Raw genomic sequence first — 17,704 nt, forward strand, 5'->3', positions numbered from 1 at the left:
TGTGTGTGTGTGTGTGTGTGTGTGTGTGTGTGTGTGTGTGTGTGTGTAAGAAAAGTATTTACCAGTTTTAAAAGAAAAGTGAAAAATGTTAAAACTGTTTGTTCAATAATGCATTATACACAATACATAGCTTTACAGTGATGTTTTAAAAATATTGTCAATTTTTAATTTCAAATTGCATGGGATTGAAACTAATTGACTAAACTGTTTAACTTAAAGAAAGGCTTAACCTAAAGGAGTTTTGTTTTAAATATTTTTGATAAGTAATAATTTTGAATGGTAACATTTTAAACTTTCATCTGTAACACTTCTTTGTATTCAGATTTCATCCGAAAGTTAAAAAAGATATTAAACTATTGTGTATATGTGATAAATAGGTGCAGTGTCATAAAGGACAAAGTAGTCCCATACAGTGCAGCACCACTAAACCTCGCTGTATACTGAAGTGAAATAGGCAATCATTCTTGAAGGTGAATTAATTTAGTACCCTATAGCTAATGAAAGAACTTCCCCAATGTTTTAATTCTAGAAGAATTATATTGCAGGACCACAGGACACCTTGGATAGATACGTTAGACTGTGGTGCAGAAATAATAAAATGGAATTCCAACCAGTCCTGACCTAGAGATGAACTGCTTGAATTTCCTTATGTTTTATAATCGCATGCATCATGCAAAGAGTGGGCAAACTAGTTATAAACATAAGAATCAACAGAATCATAAGAACGGCTGTACTGGGTCAGACCAAAGGTCCACCTAGACCAATATCCTGTTTTCTGACAGTGACCAATGCCAGGTGCCCCAGAGGGAATGAACAGAACAGGTAATCATCATGTGATCCATTCCCTGTCGCTCATTCCCAGCTTCTGGCAAACAGAGGCTAGGAACAAACATGGGAGATTGTTTGAGACTATGATGTCTGGGTCATGCACTGTATGGAAGAAGCATGACAGAAGACACACAATTTAGCCAGCAGCTGCTAGTGTGGATGTCCCACTCTGAAACTGACATATTTCAATATGGAAATCATGCTCTAAAAGCTTCTTTACTATTACAGTACAAGGGAACATTTTAGTCATTATCATGATAACTGTGTGGCAGTTGTTCTATTTAAAGGCTATAGTTTCTAGAATACGTTATCAAAATCCAGAATTTGACAGTTCAAATTGCAAAGCTCCTACTGGTCATAATGCTTTATCATAATGACTGTTAGGATTGTTAACTTTGTTGCTTGGAAGGATCTGAGGTTTCGTTAAAATAGCTGCACAAAGCTGTCTTTATAGTTATCTGTGTTTCTGGGACATAAGATTTTAAAATATCCACTGAAGTTAGTTCATCCTTTTCCATGCATGGATAGCTGTTTTAACCCTTTCACTATATGTGTTCCAGTATAAGCTTTCTGTAGTTTGCCTATGCGAAGAATGTAGTGTCTGTGGCATCTAAAGGTACAATGTACCTTATAGGTTGATGATTTGTTCTCCCTTCCCTCTGTGCTGCAAAGCAATTGGTACTTCTCGTGTTTGTTCTTTCCTGTTCTTTTCACACTGTTGCTTTTTACTCTTATCTTTTTCTTCCTCCTTTTTAGTTCACAACCTTATTAGCTCCCTCCCCTTTCCTATTCAGTCATTCACCAGAAGGTTACATGATTTTTCATGTCTTATATGTGCTAGAGACAGCTATTGGGAATGAGCTGGTGGTTCAATGAAACTGAGCTGCATGTACTCTCATGGCCAGAGTTGAGTTTTTCATAACCAAAGAATTGGCTGCAGAATCAGTCCTTTGCTGCAGAATTCTGCTTCTAAACTTTCATTTAAAAAACAAAAACAAAAAACCTAGCGCTTATTTGTAAAGGTAACCTTCCAAATGCGATCTGAGTATAAACTAATGCAAATCTGTGTTCATTGGTTTCCTGAGTTTTTAGACAGCCTGTGAAACAATATTTTTGAGAAATGTGAACCACCCTCATTCATCTCAGCAGGTTAATTCTGAATCCTAGTAATAATTTCAAAGTCATTAATCATTTTAATATTGGTAGTTTTAGCAGAGAGAACTAGCTAATGTACTCTTTAGCTATATTTTTGCAGGTGTCCAAAAGCTGCAGCAGCCCTGTGGCCAGCTATTAAGACTTCTTGCTTCCCCTGTGATGAATTATAAAATGCAGTTGTGTTTTCACTTCAAAAATCTGGGCCACTTCAAAGGGTTTGTCTATCTTAGAAAAAGAGGGCAGGATTAGATAGTTAACATGTTTTGTTAATTCTGTGATCACTATATCGTTTTCTCTAGTGTAACACGTGTGTACTTAAATTGAACTTGTTGAGGTGCTTTTCAGATAACTGCCCAGCCCAATACTACTTGTACTTTCAAAGCACATTTGCAGTGAGGGACAATGGATCTGAAGTATTTTCTTCCTTAACTTCTAAGCCACTGACAAAATAGTAAGGGGCCCTGCTGTCAAAATTGGGCAACACTGAGTAAATGCTTTGTGTGTGCAAGCTGTAGAGCATTACACTGATTACTTTGATAGGATGTGTCCTTGAATTGGAATGCTGCTACACGATCAGTGATCATGTGGGCACCAAGAGCTTCAGTGGTGTTACAGGATAGCCCTACATAGACTGTCCATCCATCCAGACCATCTTAAGGACTTTCCTAAAGAATGATCCAGGTGGTGCTCAATCTGCAAGAAGGCTACTTCCTTTTGGGATTTGCCTTGGTTATTATGAAGATAATGTACTTCAAGCATATATCAATGATTTTACTAAGTGCTGATTTAGAGACATAACTGAATTCATTTGGTTATGAATTGATATAAACTGGTTGTAAATTGATTTAAGGGTGTTCATGCAGGAGTTTGAACCAGTTTAAATAAATTAATTTTAAACTGATTTTAATTAAATTGGTAAAAAAGTATAGACAAGCCTAAATCTGTTTTGTGGGATTAATTTACATATTTAAAATTTGTTTGTTAAATGTATATAATAAAATATACAGGATGTGCCACATGGCTGGCTAAATGAAGCTAACTCTTCTGTTTCCTGATGTTTGAGTGTTTAAATGCAAACTTTAACATAAGAATTTGTGTTCTTTAATATGTGAAGCGTGCTGTATTCTGCATTGACTTCTGCAAGAGATGGTACAAGTGTAGATCCAATTGTCTGACTATCTTACTACTGGGATTTATCTCTAAATACTGTTATCTTCAACCACTGTGAGTTGATCTTCTCCTACACACTGAAATGTCTTCAAAACAAATGCTGTTTTATGGTTTCAGAAAATAGCAGATATTGGTAAACACCTATAAAAATCATTGTGACATGTCCCCGTGTGCAGGGGACAAAGAGTGGGGATCTCTGATAAAATCGGGACTACTGACAATCCTAAAATAATAGACCTTCAGAATGACTCAAGGAATGTACTACAATGAGGAGGAGGAGTAATAAAAAACCCTCATTTGTCCTTGGCCTAGCCCCTCTAATTTGAGATCATATGTTTATAATATTAATTTCTCCCTTTTTTGCTAAATACACAAAAATGGCTTAGGCTATTGCACAAAATGTACAGTGCTGAACTCTGTAAATCATACAGTTCTAAGCTCTCTTTCTTGGCGGCGTATCTGACTTTAACGTTGCTGATCTCTTCTCTGCCATCTCATCCCCATAGCATCCAAGGATTTTTTTTATCCTTCTGCCTTCTAACAAAACCTGAGGTGCATCAGTGAATAGAATACATATAAGCCGGAGTCTGCATCAAGTTATTATGTGTGCTAGAATCAACAGCTTGTTCAGTGTTTTAATAAAAACAGTTTTGGTTAACCCCCACCACAACAACTGCCACTATCTCTGGAGAAGAAAATAACTACATGTCAAAATGGGGGGAAACAGACATAGGAGAGAACTCATTATAGTCTCATTGTAAGTCTGTAGTCTCAGCTGAGACTTCAGCTCTGACAGCAGAGAGCACAAAGAGCAGCACGCTAAACCAGGACGCATTAATTCACTGAGTTATTGTGTTGATCCTCTTTCTAACCTTTTCTCTCTTTTAAATATTTGGCCAACTTAGATTTTTTAAATTTTTTAAATAATCACATGCTAGCTCCTGTAATTTTGTCCCTTTCCTAATATAGGAAGTTTTGAAAGTTTTGGTAACACTTTCTGAAGACACTCATTTCTATTAGAATTCTTAGAAAACAGCACTTTCCATTTATCGCTAATGGTTATCGGTGCTATTTTTATGAAATGGCCAGATTTTGAATGCTCTGAGGCTGTTTTTGTATTACTTCGCCACTGTTGCATTGTGTGACCATATGCATGTCACTTAACCTGTATGGGCCTCAGTTTATGCACTTGTAAAATAGATACACTGTTTTACCTAGTAAAATGCCAAATGATAATGGTTAGGAAGGTGGCCTATATTGTTCACTTATTGAAAAACAAGTTGTGAAGCCTCTAATTTGTACAATTACTTAATAAAAATTATGAATATATGGAACCTTTGTATTCCTGTAAATATCACACATCTTTCCCCTCTGTTTTGTTCTACATCTACATTTTATACTTTCTCCCTATTTATATTGTCAGCTTTTTATGGCAAAGGCTGTTCTTTTCTTTTGTCTTTTGTCTTTTCTCTTCCTTTTTTTCTTTTCCTAAGCAGCATCAACCCAATGGAGTTCTGTTCATGACTGGATTCTCTTGACTCTAGTATAATATAAATAATTTCACAAAGGTATCCTGCTTATATAAAGTACTTGGAGATGCTCTGATGAGAGGTGCTGTACAAATTCAAAGAATTATTAATGACAGTGTGAGAAAATTAAATTGTAGTCTCAAGTATAGTAGTTTCCATGAACTTTCTTTCTCCCCCCCCACTCCCTTAAGTTATTGAATTATTCACCTTCTGTTAACTATTTTTACCCCCAAAATAGGTAAAATGTAATGTTTTTTTCCACTTTTTTTTCCAGTTTTGGCAAGCAGTCTGGAGGAAAAAGAGGATGCGAGTGTATTATATTGGAACCTTCTGAAATGATTGTGGTAAGAACAGACTTTTAAAAATGTGCTTAATACTTCTGTATATTTTAGCAACTGTTTTGTACCTGGTAACAGAAGGCTTTTTGTAAAGCTTCTTATAAAATTACATTAAAATTGGTCTGATTTCAATTATACTCAGTGCTACCTTTTCATGACAGCAACTAGATGGGTAATGATGATGATTAGGATTGTAATGTCAACCTTTCTAAAATGACTCATTTTTTTTCTGTTTTACAGACCCACCAGTGCTAACTAATTGGGTACTCCTCAGTCAGCATTAGTCAGTCCTACTGTATATGTTCATATATTTTATCTCCCATTTTATTCCTTTTTCACTAGCTCTCCCAGACATGCTATCTCTGTTAGCTAAGGTACTCTTGGCCTTTGCGGTTCCACTTAATATGAAGACCTGTGGTGAAGTAGGGAGGCATGTAGGGAGCAGTGGTGGAGCCAGGTTTTGCAACTGGCGGGGGGGCAATTGATCATTGGTTGACTGCAGAGTGAGCCCAACCTGCATTCATGCGGCAGCAACAGCTCCTATCCTGCGGGGCTAGGCCTGGCTCCCCTCTCCAATTGTTGTGACATGACGGAGTCACTGGTGGGCCAGATTTGTGTGAATGGTGTTGCGACATGGCACACAGGATTGCAGCACCACGTAACTCTGTGCGCCATGTTGCAATGCCCAGAGTGGATAGCTGGGCCCAGCCCTGTAGTATGGTAGCTGCCACAGCCAGGTGAGTGTGGGGAGGGTTCTCTTTCCACCCCGTGTGAAAATGCATGCAGTAAATCTCCTCTTTTCAAATGAATAATATGCTTGAAAAGGCACACACATAACCTTAAAGGACAATGGGTGAGGGGGGCAGTTTCACCCTTTAAACCCCCTCTCCCCATTAGCTCCACCACTAGTACTGAAGATTAGCCAGTTCTTGAAATTTGACTCTCTGATCTCAGATTTATTCTGCCTTTGCTGTTCCCGGCATACCTGCGTGCTTTGGAAAAGCTAGGGAAAAGACTTTGGTTTCTTTAGGATTATTAATACTGCCAAATTCAGTTTGTGGATTGTGATTTGGGTCTTACCCACACTGACACACAAGTCCTATCAACAGCTGGAACATTGGAGCTGCTTTCCCAGAGTACATTTCCAATGTTATTGTCCTACTACACAGGGCCCTTCCAGAATGCACTTGCATTGTACTGAGACCAGGCAGATCTTCTTCAGGTTTGTCTTTCTATTATGCCGCTGTCAGGTGTGAAACAAAACTATTGTGGGACTATAACGTCTCTGCAGTGGCTGAAAGGCTCCTAATCGTTACCTCAGTCTAACTTTCCAATCCAGCTTCCCTTGTTGGTAAACATGTTTAAGTTAAACTGATAGTGATAGTTTAGAAGCCCTGTTTGAAATGACTATACTGACAAAGGTCAGTATCTGAGCAGTAAAGAACAACGTGTCAGTTGCCCAGTAATATTTGGCTTCTGTCTGTCGCTTATCTGATTTTAACATTCTCTATTCGATAGTGTGTACCAGCACAGACACTTGGGGTATAGTTTCTCCCTAAGAGCAGATGGAGGCAGTTCATGAAGTCTTTTGGTGACATTACACCTCAAATTTGAGGGTCTAGCTAGTCTGTCTTCAGTTGTTGCATCCTTCACCAGCTGGAGAGAGAATCCTCGTGGTAGCTGGGCTGAAGCAAGCTTTAAAGGCCTAGGAAGGCCGTTGGCATGTTATTGAATGAAGCAGCTTTGATAGCCCATATGAGGTATGAACAGCGTACATGCCCACAACCCCATGCAACAAACTTCCCTAGCTGGCATCCATCATGACTGACTGTGATAAAGGTGCCAGGCCCCTGTCAAGGGCTCAGAAGGTGTCTGACTTTTTTGAGGACCCTTGTGCTTCAGTGTTGGGACTGAACTCTGACACTGAAAAACAGGCTGGCAGGGAGAGGGTTTTAACACCAGTTTGTCAAAGAGGAAGGCCCTTAGGAAAGCACAGATTGGACCCAGCCCTTCTACATGCGCAGAAGTCCTCAACCCAAGAACATTTCTTCTCCCTTTTCCCCTTCCCCAACCTCCTAAAAAGATAGCCCCTTCCTCTAAATAGAACAGAGAGAGAGAGAGAGTGAGCAGGAGGCCGAGTGGAAGGTGGTGACTCTCAGATCTCCTGTGAGTTTGCTATAATGACAGTTAGGATAATCATCATTTTACTTTGGAACTGAGAAAATTTGATCTGGAATCCTTGAGACACAAACATAGAGCCTGATGTGTCATTTGGAGCAGAAACTCACTTCAGGGCTAGTGTCACCCTTGTCCCCAGCTCCTGCTGCTGGGTGTGTCTGTGACATTATTAGAAGGCTAAGATCCTATCTCCATATGATGAGGGGGATGAACTATAATCCAAACACTGAAGAAAGGAAATTACTAAAGAGGGAACATTTCCCCTTAATACCTTTAGAGGCAGAATTTAAAGTTTTCATTGAAATGTATCTTGTAGTGGTGGTTGCTTGTTTTACAGTGCCCAAATGTGTACTACGTGCCTGAGAGTACAAGTAAGATTACAGAGTTATTGCCCCAAAGAGCTCACAGTCTAATTCAGTGAAGGGGTTAGTAATAGTAGTAGGGAGGAAACTGGTGTGTGTTAGTTTTTTAACATACAGATGAATTTAAGTCATAACAATGACAAAAGTCACAATTATGTTTTTAAAGCAGTCTTCAGTATCAAGCACTAGATAAAATTAGTCTTTCTCTTTCATTTATAATGAATGTTAGATGTTAAAAGTAAAAATAATAGGTAGAAAGTTTTCGGACAGAAGCATGACTTTTAAGATTACTGTCACTTTAAGCAGCAATATAACAGGCATTTAATGGGTGACTGGCATTAGTAGTATAACAAGAAAAAAGGAAGCCGGGGCTGAGGAGTAGAATAGTTTGGGCCACTTCCACAACATTTCTGAGGTAAGAAAATGCCATGTAAGTTCGTGATTGTCCTTTATGTTCTCAAGAACAAGTGTTAGCTGTGGTGGTGGTGTTCATGATTTCTTGGACTCTTTCGGGCTGTTTTGATGGTGATGTGTACAGAAATACTATGTGAAATGCCTCTGACATTATTTTGCTTATTACCACTTCAAATTTTTGCCTGTTAACTGCTGCTACTGCTGCTGGTGGGCAGAGCCGGATTTTTATACCGTTCTAATGTAAAAACTGATCTGAAGTTCCTTGGAACCTCTATATCCCAGTCATAGACTAACCTAGTTCCAAATTTAATTTCTCTGATAATTTTTAGGTTTTATATATTTACAAAAATTGTGATCGTTTTAAATGAAACAGACATTTTGAGGAGAGTTCTTGGGCCAAATCCTGCTTTGTGTAAATGTCCATGGTAAAGTCCATTTAGGTCAGTGGATTTAGACTCATTTAACTGAGAGAAGAATTTGGATCATTCTTTATAAGTAATTTAGGAACAATTTTTTTCTTACAATGTATTAATGCATAGTTTCATTAGTAAACCTGGTACAGTGTTGTCTGGACAAATTGCATGCATTTTGTGTTGCAACTCCTTTCTGATGTAGGAACTCTCTGAAGTGGGAAATGACTCATTTCTGTGACATGAAAAAAAATTCTATGATATTAGAGTTTTCCTAAAATGCTAATTGCTGACTCACTAGCTACCAATGTGATTTGCAAAATGACACAGAACATAATCTCTGGTCAAAATACTTGTAGGTGTACAAGCCTTAGGAAATACTGATGCCCTTATTTGTAATTGAACCAATGATACCATAAATATATTTTCATTTAATATCTAGAAATATAAGTGATCAGTCTAGTTATTTGGTAACCATCAAGCATATTGTAGACGTTACTGGAGAGAAATACATAACTTTTATACTCCTGTACTGTATTTTAAACTATTTGTGTTTAATAGTATGTATACAATTAAAAGTATTCTTAAATTCCAGTTAGGCAGTGCAGAGAAATATCTGGGTCTTTTAAATTCCTTTCTGGAACTTCAGTGTATTTTCTACCTAGGACAAGCAAATTACTAAAACACATTGTTTCTTCTCCATGATGTTAGTTTTCACTTTTTATAGCTAAACATAACTGACTAAATCGACAAAGCCTGTCACATTTCTACATGGAACTTAAAATGGGGAAAAAAAGGACACGCTTGTGGTGTACACATGAGTAATTATCTTCACAGCCTCACAGGAGCCTTGAGTTCAGTTCCCTGATTTTCTCTCATGTTTAATTTGTTTTTCAGTTTTGTTTTTTTGTTTTCAGTTACAAATTTAGCAGTTCACCCATTTTATATGAGGACCAGATAAAAACAAGAAGTGTTTGCCACTTCTCCACATACAAGTGCAGCATAGTTTATTAATAGGTTTGCTGACAGATTTTCTCATTTCTTGTTATCTCCTCCTTCTTCCTAGAATATAAATCAATTTCTTAAGGGGATTCCTCTGAGAACTGACCCGTTTTAAAGGCCATAAATGTGGTCAGCCTAAGCTAAGTTAATGAGGATAACAGATCGTACACGGATGGGCATGGCAAATCATATTTAGGAAGCTAGGTGATTTACTGGATTAACAAATAGACCTGTTTATTGTTAAACTGATGGTTTTAATCATATCCTAATTGACGTAGCCAAAAGTTGCAGCAGATCTAACTGTATTGCAGTCTCTTTCCCCCCTTTCATTCGTGGTGCTTCCTTTTTTCTTCTTTAGGTTCAAGCAGATGATTTCACAAGAGCAGCATGGTGTTTGTGAATAGAAGGATGTTACCCGCTAGCACTGGCTGTTGAGTAAAATTGAGTAAGATCATGTGATCCTATTCAATTTCTCTTTGCATCATGCTTAATGGGAAAAGCTGCTCCTTACAGAAATGCTCTGGTACTTCTAACTCTGCAGCTGTCAGTACTAAGTCAATAAAATTACATCTTTGACTAGAGTCATCCTAGTCTTTTCTGCTACACGCTGAAAATAAGGACTAATACTGTGACTGTGTACTTTAGAAGCATCTAAAAATTGCTGCTTGCTTCTCAGGCTAATGGACTGCTGCAGAGGCAGACGTATATCCTGGTAGTGAGAGAGAGGCTGCCTAATGTTGTTTTAACAGTGGCTTATCTGGTCAAATAAAGTTAAGACTATGAAATAAGATCCACCGTATCCCTCCCCCGTGTTCATGATAGAGGACCTCAACAAGGGAGGGGTGAAAAATTAGGAGCACCTCAGAGGTCCATTAATGTATATCCAAAACCTTGTCTTCATAAGGACCGGGGAAGCTCCTTCAACAGCATATTCTACATCACAACCTTCCAGGGATGGAAAACAATAGCAGATTATTTTTTTCAAGATGACAATTTTTTATTCTGAAAATCTAGATTTCCTGGTTAATTTCTGGTATCTATAAATATCCACACACTCTTGTTAGTGTTTGTAAACTAAAGAAATTAGCAAGGTTTATCTGTGGCTTTCTTTACTTTGACTTAGTAAAAGAAATGTAAAGGTTCTGCTCTAATCTCAGATACTTAGATGAACACCGTCTTATCTTCCAAATTCTGTTGCTGTGCTTAGAGATGCAAGCCCATCTGTCTGAATTGAGCCCTAAATATAGAATGAAGATAGAGGTACACTTGCTTAACAGTTCCAACTGATGTTTCATATTTACCTGGGATATAAGCATCTGTCAAAATGTGTCCCAATCCTGGGAGGTAAGAGGGTATAGGGGTGAAGAGCCCCTGAAGCTGCTGGGATGCAATGGGCAGATGTGGGGCCAGACGCTGAAGAATTGATGCGGGTATGAGAGTATAAAATTAATTGATGTGCAGATACCGGGGGACATAATTAATTAGTGTGAAGCACAGGACAACTTCATTAGCTTTTTGGAAGAAGCTAGAAAGCCCTTTGTACCCTCAGGCAGTGCTTTATACAAATTTGCATAATTTGATTTCAGTTGTATCTATTAGGGCGAACTCCTGCAATCACAGCCAAATTGGTGCCAATTTGGGAGTGAGGAGGAAGAGATCAAAAATCAGAAGATAGACCAAAAAACTTAACTTAATCTTTTCTTAAAATCTCATGAATGTGGGGGCGGAGGAGTCCTAACTCATGATTTTTTGGGGCGGGCAATACTGAAATAGACCACCCCCACTAGAAAGAGGGGGATTGAACTCAGAACTCAATTTAATTGTCCAGTAAGGCATGCTGCATTATCTCAGCTTACAGTGTGTTTGGTTTCAATGGTAAAATTATTGTTCCATTTTCTAAAAACAACAGTATCATTTGAAAATTATTGAGGAAATAACCTCTTTTCAGAAAAGTATTGTCTAAGATTTAAATGGTCAAATCGTTGTAGGTTCTCTCTACCTGGTTCAAAGAATTTTCCCCAGTTCAAATGAGCGTCTCTTTAATTAATTAAAAATGTATTATTTTAAATTCTCTTGCAGTTTAAGGGAGTAGGCGCACGCATGGATGTGGGTGTGTAAAGATAACAAATTTATTTTTTCTTGTCAGATTTGTATATTGACAAGTTTTCTCAATTTCCAGCTGATTACTCTAAGGTTCTTGAGAAATAAGCATATGAACATTGTTTTATATTGTGCCTAAGAACCAGTCTGACTGATGCCACTGCATAATACAAAATTACATTACCAGTCCTCTTAAAATTTAGCATTTCAGTATAGCTATTCTTTTAATAGCTATTTTAATATATTTATAAGTGTTTAAATTAGGTATATATTCCCTTTCTTTTAAATGCTGAGAGATTTCCTCTGTACTATTTAATTGCTTTAATTTTGTGTGATTATGGTGGAATAAAAAGTTAGGTTAATTGTACAAAGAGGTATTGCTATTCTACAATAGGAAGATACCTGTACTGTACAGAAGATTCCATGTTCTTCATACTGATAGCAATATCGCTCTTTGTTTGTGCGGGAAAATATCTGACCAGTGATATAATTAGTTTTCTAGTCTACTGTTTCTGTACTTTCAACTGGTAGTTATGAAATGTAATTTTCAATTGTAATACATCTAGTAGCAGTGTACTTATAAAAGGATTATTCTTGCATCATCTAGTTCATGCTACTGCTTTCTTATTCCACATAAGCCATGGATGTTGATATGTATTTTGTAGAGAACGATATGGCTACAAGCATAGTGTAATTTAAAAAACAAAGATGTGTTTTAAAAATATGAGCCTTTCATTTGTATTTTTAATAGTTTGCTGTTGCATACATTTCCTGCTTTGATGTATGCCTGTGACCTACTCTTTTTCATCATCTTTTGTGTCCGCTCAGCATGTTTAGGTTAAAGTTGGATCACATGATATCTACTGAGAATAATGGTGATCTAACTCCCTTTGGTTTATCATCCTCATCTGTCTTGGAAAACTGGCTCATTGTGAGAGTCGGTCTACTTTTCAAAAACACATCTAATACATCACAAGACTCAAAGCTTTTTATAGAAGTTACCACATGCTAACCGCAGACCCATATTATTTCTGTTCTGTCTGACCTATACATCAATGTGACAATATTCTTTGATTTATTCCTACCTAATTATGTCAAAAAGGCATTTTCTCCTAAATTTTGATGTCCTAATCCTAGAAATTTATAGCCACCTCTGGGCCAAAAAGTCATCCTCTAGAATAGGCATGTTAGAGGCTCTGTGCTGTGATCCTCTGTATCTTCAGCTGTTTTCAAAATATATTTTACTTAGTGCTGGGTTCAACTTTCCATTTTAGTGAACCTATATTGTTACCCATGAGCACTGTATCAAGTCTGCAGTATCTATATTTTAATCCTTTGACAGTTGGCAATTCATCTGTGGAGCCACACATTTTGGAAATCAAAAGACAACTGATTCTCTGTTCTTGAGAATAGAGAATGTTCAAGGCTCCCCAACACTTCATTCTTTTCACAGGAACATAAGAATTGCCATGTAGGATCACATTAGTGTTCTAAGTACCAGGCAAGTACTTGATGCTTCAGAGGAAGGTGCATGAAACCCTGTAATGAATAATTTTGAATAACCAGCCCACATGGGAAGTTTTTCCCTAACGTCTCTCAATTAGAGGTTGCTAATGGCATGAAGCATGAGGGCTTATATCTCTCCTCCATTTCCCCCCCCTCCACCTCTCCTCACAATACCCATCATCAGGTTAGACAAGTGAGCGCATTCCAATATCTACAACAGTGGCAGATTGATATCTCTATGGAGTGATGAAGCTCATACTCTTTAAGAAACAGCACACAAAAGGAATGGTTATGTAATGTTTAGAAAAGGTGGAAGCATTGTTACTAATGGCTATCAGAGTGTGGTCCCATCTGGAGTTCCCTCTTAAGGTGGGTCATAGTAGGATACGGGTGCTTGCCTCTATTTCCCGTCTCAGGTAACCCAAGGATTCCACTTCAGACTGTCTTGCTTCAATAATATCCTTCCTTTTGAGGTTGGTTTATTAATAAAATCATAGTGCAACTCAATCCATAACAAAAAGTCCCAAATATAATCCATTTCCCACACCGAGTGGATATAGTTCTTAAGTCCTTACTCTTCCTAACAGGACCTTCCATCAGCCTCTGCTGGGAGTCTCTCCATACCATACTCTGGTGTCTTCTGCCATACCGATGCTCCTTCTCAGTCCTCTTCAGTCCCTCTGCCAGCACAGCCACTCTAGTCCTTCTTGATAGTGTGAAGCCCCACTCTTCTCAGTGGGAACCTCCAGAGCCTGTCTGTTGGGAGATCATCCTTGCTAGGGAAGTATCCCTTAAACCCTCCCCACTCCTGGCACTCTTACTGTTCTCTTGTGTGCAACTTTCCTGTCCTGGAGATGTTTGTGAGTAAGCCACTCTGCTGCTCCCCTGCCTTCAAATAAGTCAAGTTGGAGTGAGCTGATGAGGGACTGGCTGTGCTCACCCTGTAGCACTGGCATACATAGTAATTTTATGGAGCAAAATGGCAAATTTTACAAAACCACTTCAAGTGTATTTTAATGGACAATATTTGCCAAACAGTGCTTTATATGATGTGAAAAGTGTGCCAGCGCAAACAAGAAAAATAGAGGAAGAGCTTCCATTCACTTTGTAGAGTTATTTTATTTTATTAGCACCCCTTTAACTAAGGAATTGATATGGGAAAGGCTAGGTCTCCTTTCTGCTAAAGTACTTGCTTCTCCTTCTGCTCCTATATATAGTATGATTCCTCTCAGGCAGCTGTGAGCCTGGCCTGAAGAATGAATTGTTGAGAGCATCACAGAGAGGAGGGAAAAAAGAGAGAAATTTATAGTGAGTTAGGTTGGCTTGAATTTCAGTCCCTGCTAGGAATATTCTTGGATTTTGTATAATTTTTTTCCTACTTTAATCTCTTTCATGATTTAATTTTCTTAAAGACATGCATCTCAAATTTTTGAGAGACGTAGATCAGTTTTGGTCCTCAGGAGCTAGTGGAGGGTATAAAATGTCTATGTAATGCTTTGTATTAAGGTTTTATTTATAAATGGTTGATAATGATTAATAGATGTTACAAGCATTTTACAGAGATGAGGAGTGTGTATTGTATAAATGGTTGTTATATCCCCAAAAATGACATTAAAACATTAAAGTTGCAAAGTCAAGCACTCTCAAATTTCCAAACTTTTGAGTTAAATTTGCCTGTGCAACTTTAATCAGCTTCTTTGTAGGTATAATGTTAGTCTTTAATTACATGATCACATCCTATATTTTCCACTGGAGCTTGGCTCCTGCCCATTCCCTTCCTCCCTATCCTGCTGCTGCTTCTTCCTTCACTCTCCCCAGCTCTTGCCCAGTGCCCATTTCTGTCTATCCACCCCACTCCTGTCCCTTACCCCATTCCTCTGCTTCTGTCCGTATCTGTCTCCCCAACCCCCCCATGCTCCTAGCCTTTCCTCTTCAATCCTCCCTACCCACCCCAATACACACTTCCTGGGATCAGCAGGAGGAACTCTGAGAGCACAGGAGAGACAATCTCTCTGCCCTGAGTTACAGTGCTTGGTGCCACAGTGGCCCTAGACAGGTGGAAGAAGCAGTTGCAAGGGAAAGTCCTGCTAAACCTCTGCAGCCCCAGGATGGAGCATGCTCAGTCATTCTGTGGAGATGATGCATATGCGGTCTGGTCTTCCCATAGGAGCTATCAGGAAATGGAGCATGTTCAGCATAGATGGAATCTTTGGAGAATTGAGCTGCCAAACTTCTAACAAGTCTTTACTGGGCATGTGCAAACTGAGATTTTGAGAGGTTTATAGCGTGGCCAGATTTGGGGATATTTCATGGCAAAAGTCATATTATTGACACCACAGTGATCCCACTGCCAGATTTCAAGTCCCTGCTAGAGCTACTCTTGGAAGACATTTTTAACATGGGCAAAACAATGGTGGTTTTTGTTTTTTTGTTTTTTTTTGCTAACCTTTTTCTCAGAAATGGCTGAATCATTTTTGCAGAAATTTTTAAAACAAATTCTGTCTGAGGCAGACATCCAGTACGGAAAACTTCAGCCTGAACAGTTTAAGTTTAGCAAAGTTATAAGCACCCGAAAACACAGCCTTTATATACTAGGACAGGGGTAGGCAACCTATGGCACGTGTGCCGAAGGCGGCACTCTAGCTGATTTTCAGTGGCGCTTCACACTGCCCGGGTCCTGGCCACTGGTCTGGGGGGCTCTGCATTTTAATTTAATTTTAAATGAAGCTTCTTAAACATTTTAAAAAACTTATTTACTTTACATACCACAATAGTTTAGTTATATATTATAGACTTATAGAAAGAGACCTTCTAAAAACGTTCAAATGTATTACTGGCACGCAAAACCTTAAATTAGAGTGAATAAATGAAGACTCGGCACACCACTTCTGAAAGGTTGCTGACCCCTGTACTAGGAAGTGTCAGGCAATGTTAACTATAGGCATCACTACTTGCACTGCCTATAATAAACACATTGGTGGAAGCTGTTGTAGATGGTTATAAGTCATGGTTATAACCAATCTATTGACTTGCTGGATTCTACAACACTTGATTGATCACTTATTAACTCTAACTACCTATAAAGGTTGCTTTAATATAGCCTACTATTGTAGGTTTTGCGACCTCTACTGCTTTGGACGGGATGGGAATCAGAGTTCTGTAGAAAATAGGATGCTTACATGTGCTGTAGTACAAAGGGCTTCCCAGCTTTTTTGGTATTTCTTTTCAGTTGTACAGTAGCGGTATTAACTGAAGGAAGCAGGTGCCTCAGTTACTTAGTTTCCACTAACAGTTGATTGATTAGTTCTTAACAGAAAGCAAAAACATTTTCATGCCTAATTTGCTTAGTTTTCAGTTAGAATGAGGGAATAAAAATAGCTTCCTCTCACAGTATAGTACAGTATTATTTTGCCACAGTCTTAAGACTCTCTGAAAATGGAACAGTCAGTCATGTTATGAACTTCCGTGTCAAAACTATATACTGTTGTGTCTGCTCCTGCAAGGTGCTGAGCACCCTCAGTTCCCATTGTCGTCTGTGCAACGAAGCTAAGCACCTTGTCCTAACTACTTAACAGCTCATTGGACTCTAGACAGGGGCATCAGAACAGGGAAGGCCACGGGGGTCATGGTCGCACCACTTTTTACTGTTGGTAAGGGTGAGTGATAAGAGGTAAGGGAAAGGGCGGAGTGGAGTGAGCAAGGGGCATGGCCTCAGGGGAAAGAGGCAGTGCTGGGCCTCGGGGGAAAGAGGCGGCATGGGGGCGGGGCCTTGAGGAGAAGGGTCGTGGCCTCAGGGGAAGGGGTGGTGTGGGGAGGCGAGGCCACGGTTTCGGGCGCCGGTGGCCCCCCCACTTTTAGGAAGCTTCTGCCACTCCTGACTCTAGAAGCATATAATACATTTAGTAAAGGACTGCATATATTGTGTGTTTGTGTGTGCGCATGTAAGATGAAATGAAATTTAGTTCATTATTTTAGCTACTTTAATAGGACAACTTTATAAGAAGCTAAACTTCAGGATTTTGGCCATGGCCACTTTCATGGGTCTGACAGTGGTGTTATCACTAAGTAAAAACCCAATTTTTGCTTTAGTCTTTTACCTCTGCCTTTGCAAAGCTATAATAAAATCCCTGTGAAATATTGTTAAATGCTAATGGGACACCTGCTTAGTGGCCTCCTTTTTGGTACCAGTGTGGTGTGAGGTTGAAATTTTTGTATTGTTCCCAGCTGTGATGTCAGATTTGCATCCGCCTGGTCAGTTCACCAGTCATGAGCATAATGTCTCGTATATTGCCTTGCTAGAAAGGAAATTTATACTGTCTATTTTCAAGTGATGTTATTTTTTTCTCCGTGTTTAAAAAAAAAAAAGTTTAAAATGTAAAGGATTATTTATATTCTCCTCCTGACATAGAGACCTGCTGCCTCAGTTAATGTAGAATGTGAGTTGTGTTTTAACATATTCATGAATAACTTCTATGTTCTTAGTTACTTGCTTATTTACTGTCTTCCAACTCTTTGTCTCTTTTTTGTTTCCATTCCTCCTTGTACACTTCTGAACCTGAGTAAATTTACGAAGGTATACTGAGATGACTGCTAAGATTCAATAAAGTTGCCAGTCTCTGTTTCAGTAGGAATTTTTTATAGCTGTGTTTTTGAATTTCCAAATTTAAATCTTTTAAATATGTGAAATAAGAAAGTAGAAACTGCTATGTATT

At 38.6% G+C, this 17,704-nt stretch overlaps 1 protein-coding gene across 2 annotated transcripts in view; it reads left to right on the top strand.

The window, feature by feature from the left end:
• RAPGEF6 (Rap guanine nucleotide exchange factor 6) overlaps positions 1-17,704 on the top strand; it is a 241,511-nt gene that overhangs the window by 71,919 nt on the left and 151,888 nt on the right. For both annotated transcript variants that reach the window (XM_024213334.2, XM_024213333.2), the window contains one exon: positions 4,957-5,026. In XM_024213334.2, coding sequence (XP_024069102.1) covers positions 4,957-5,026 — 70 coding nt within the window. The remainder of the gene's footprint in view (positions 1-4,956; positions 5,027-17,704) is intronic.

The sequence above is a fragment of the Terrapene carolina genome, unplaced genomic scaffold (genome assembly GCF_002925995.2).
Source record: "Terrapene carolina triunguis isolate 2854851 unplaced genomic scaffold, T_m_triunguis-2.0 Scaffold629, whole genome shotgun sequence".
NCBI lineage: Eukaryota > Metazoa > Chordata > Testudines > Emydidae > Terrapene > Terrapene triunguis.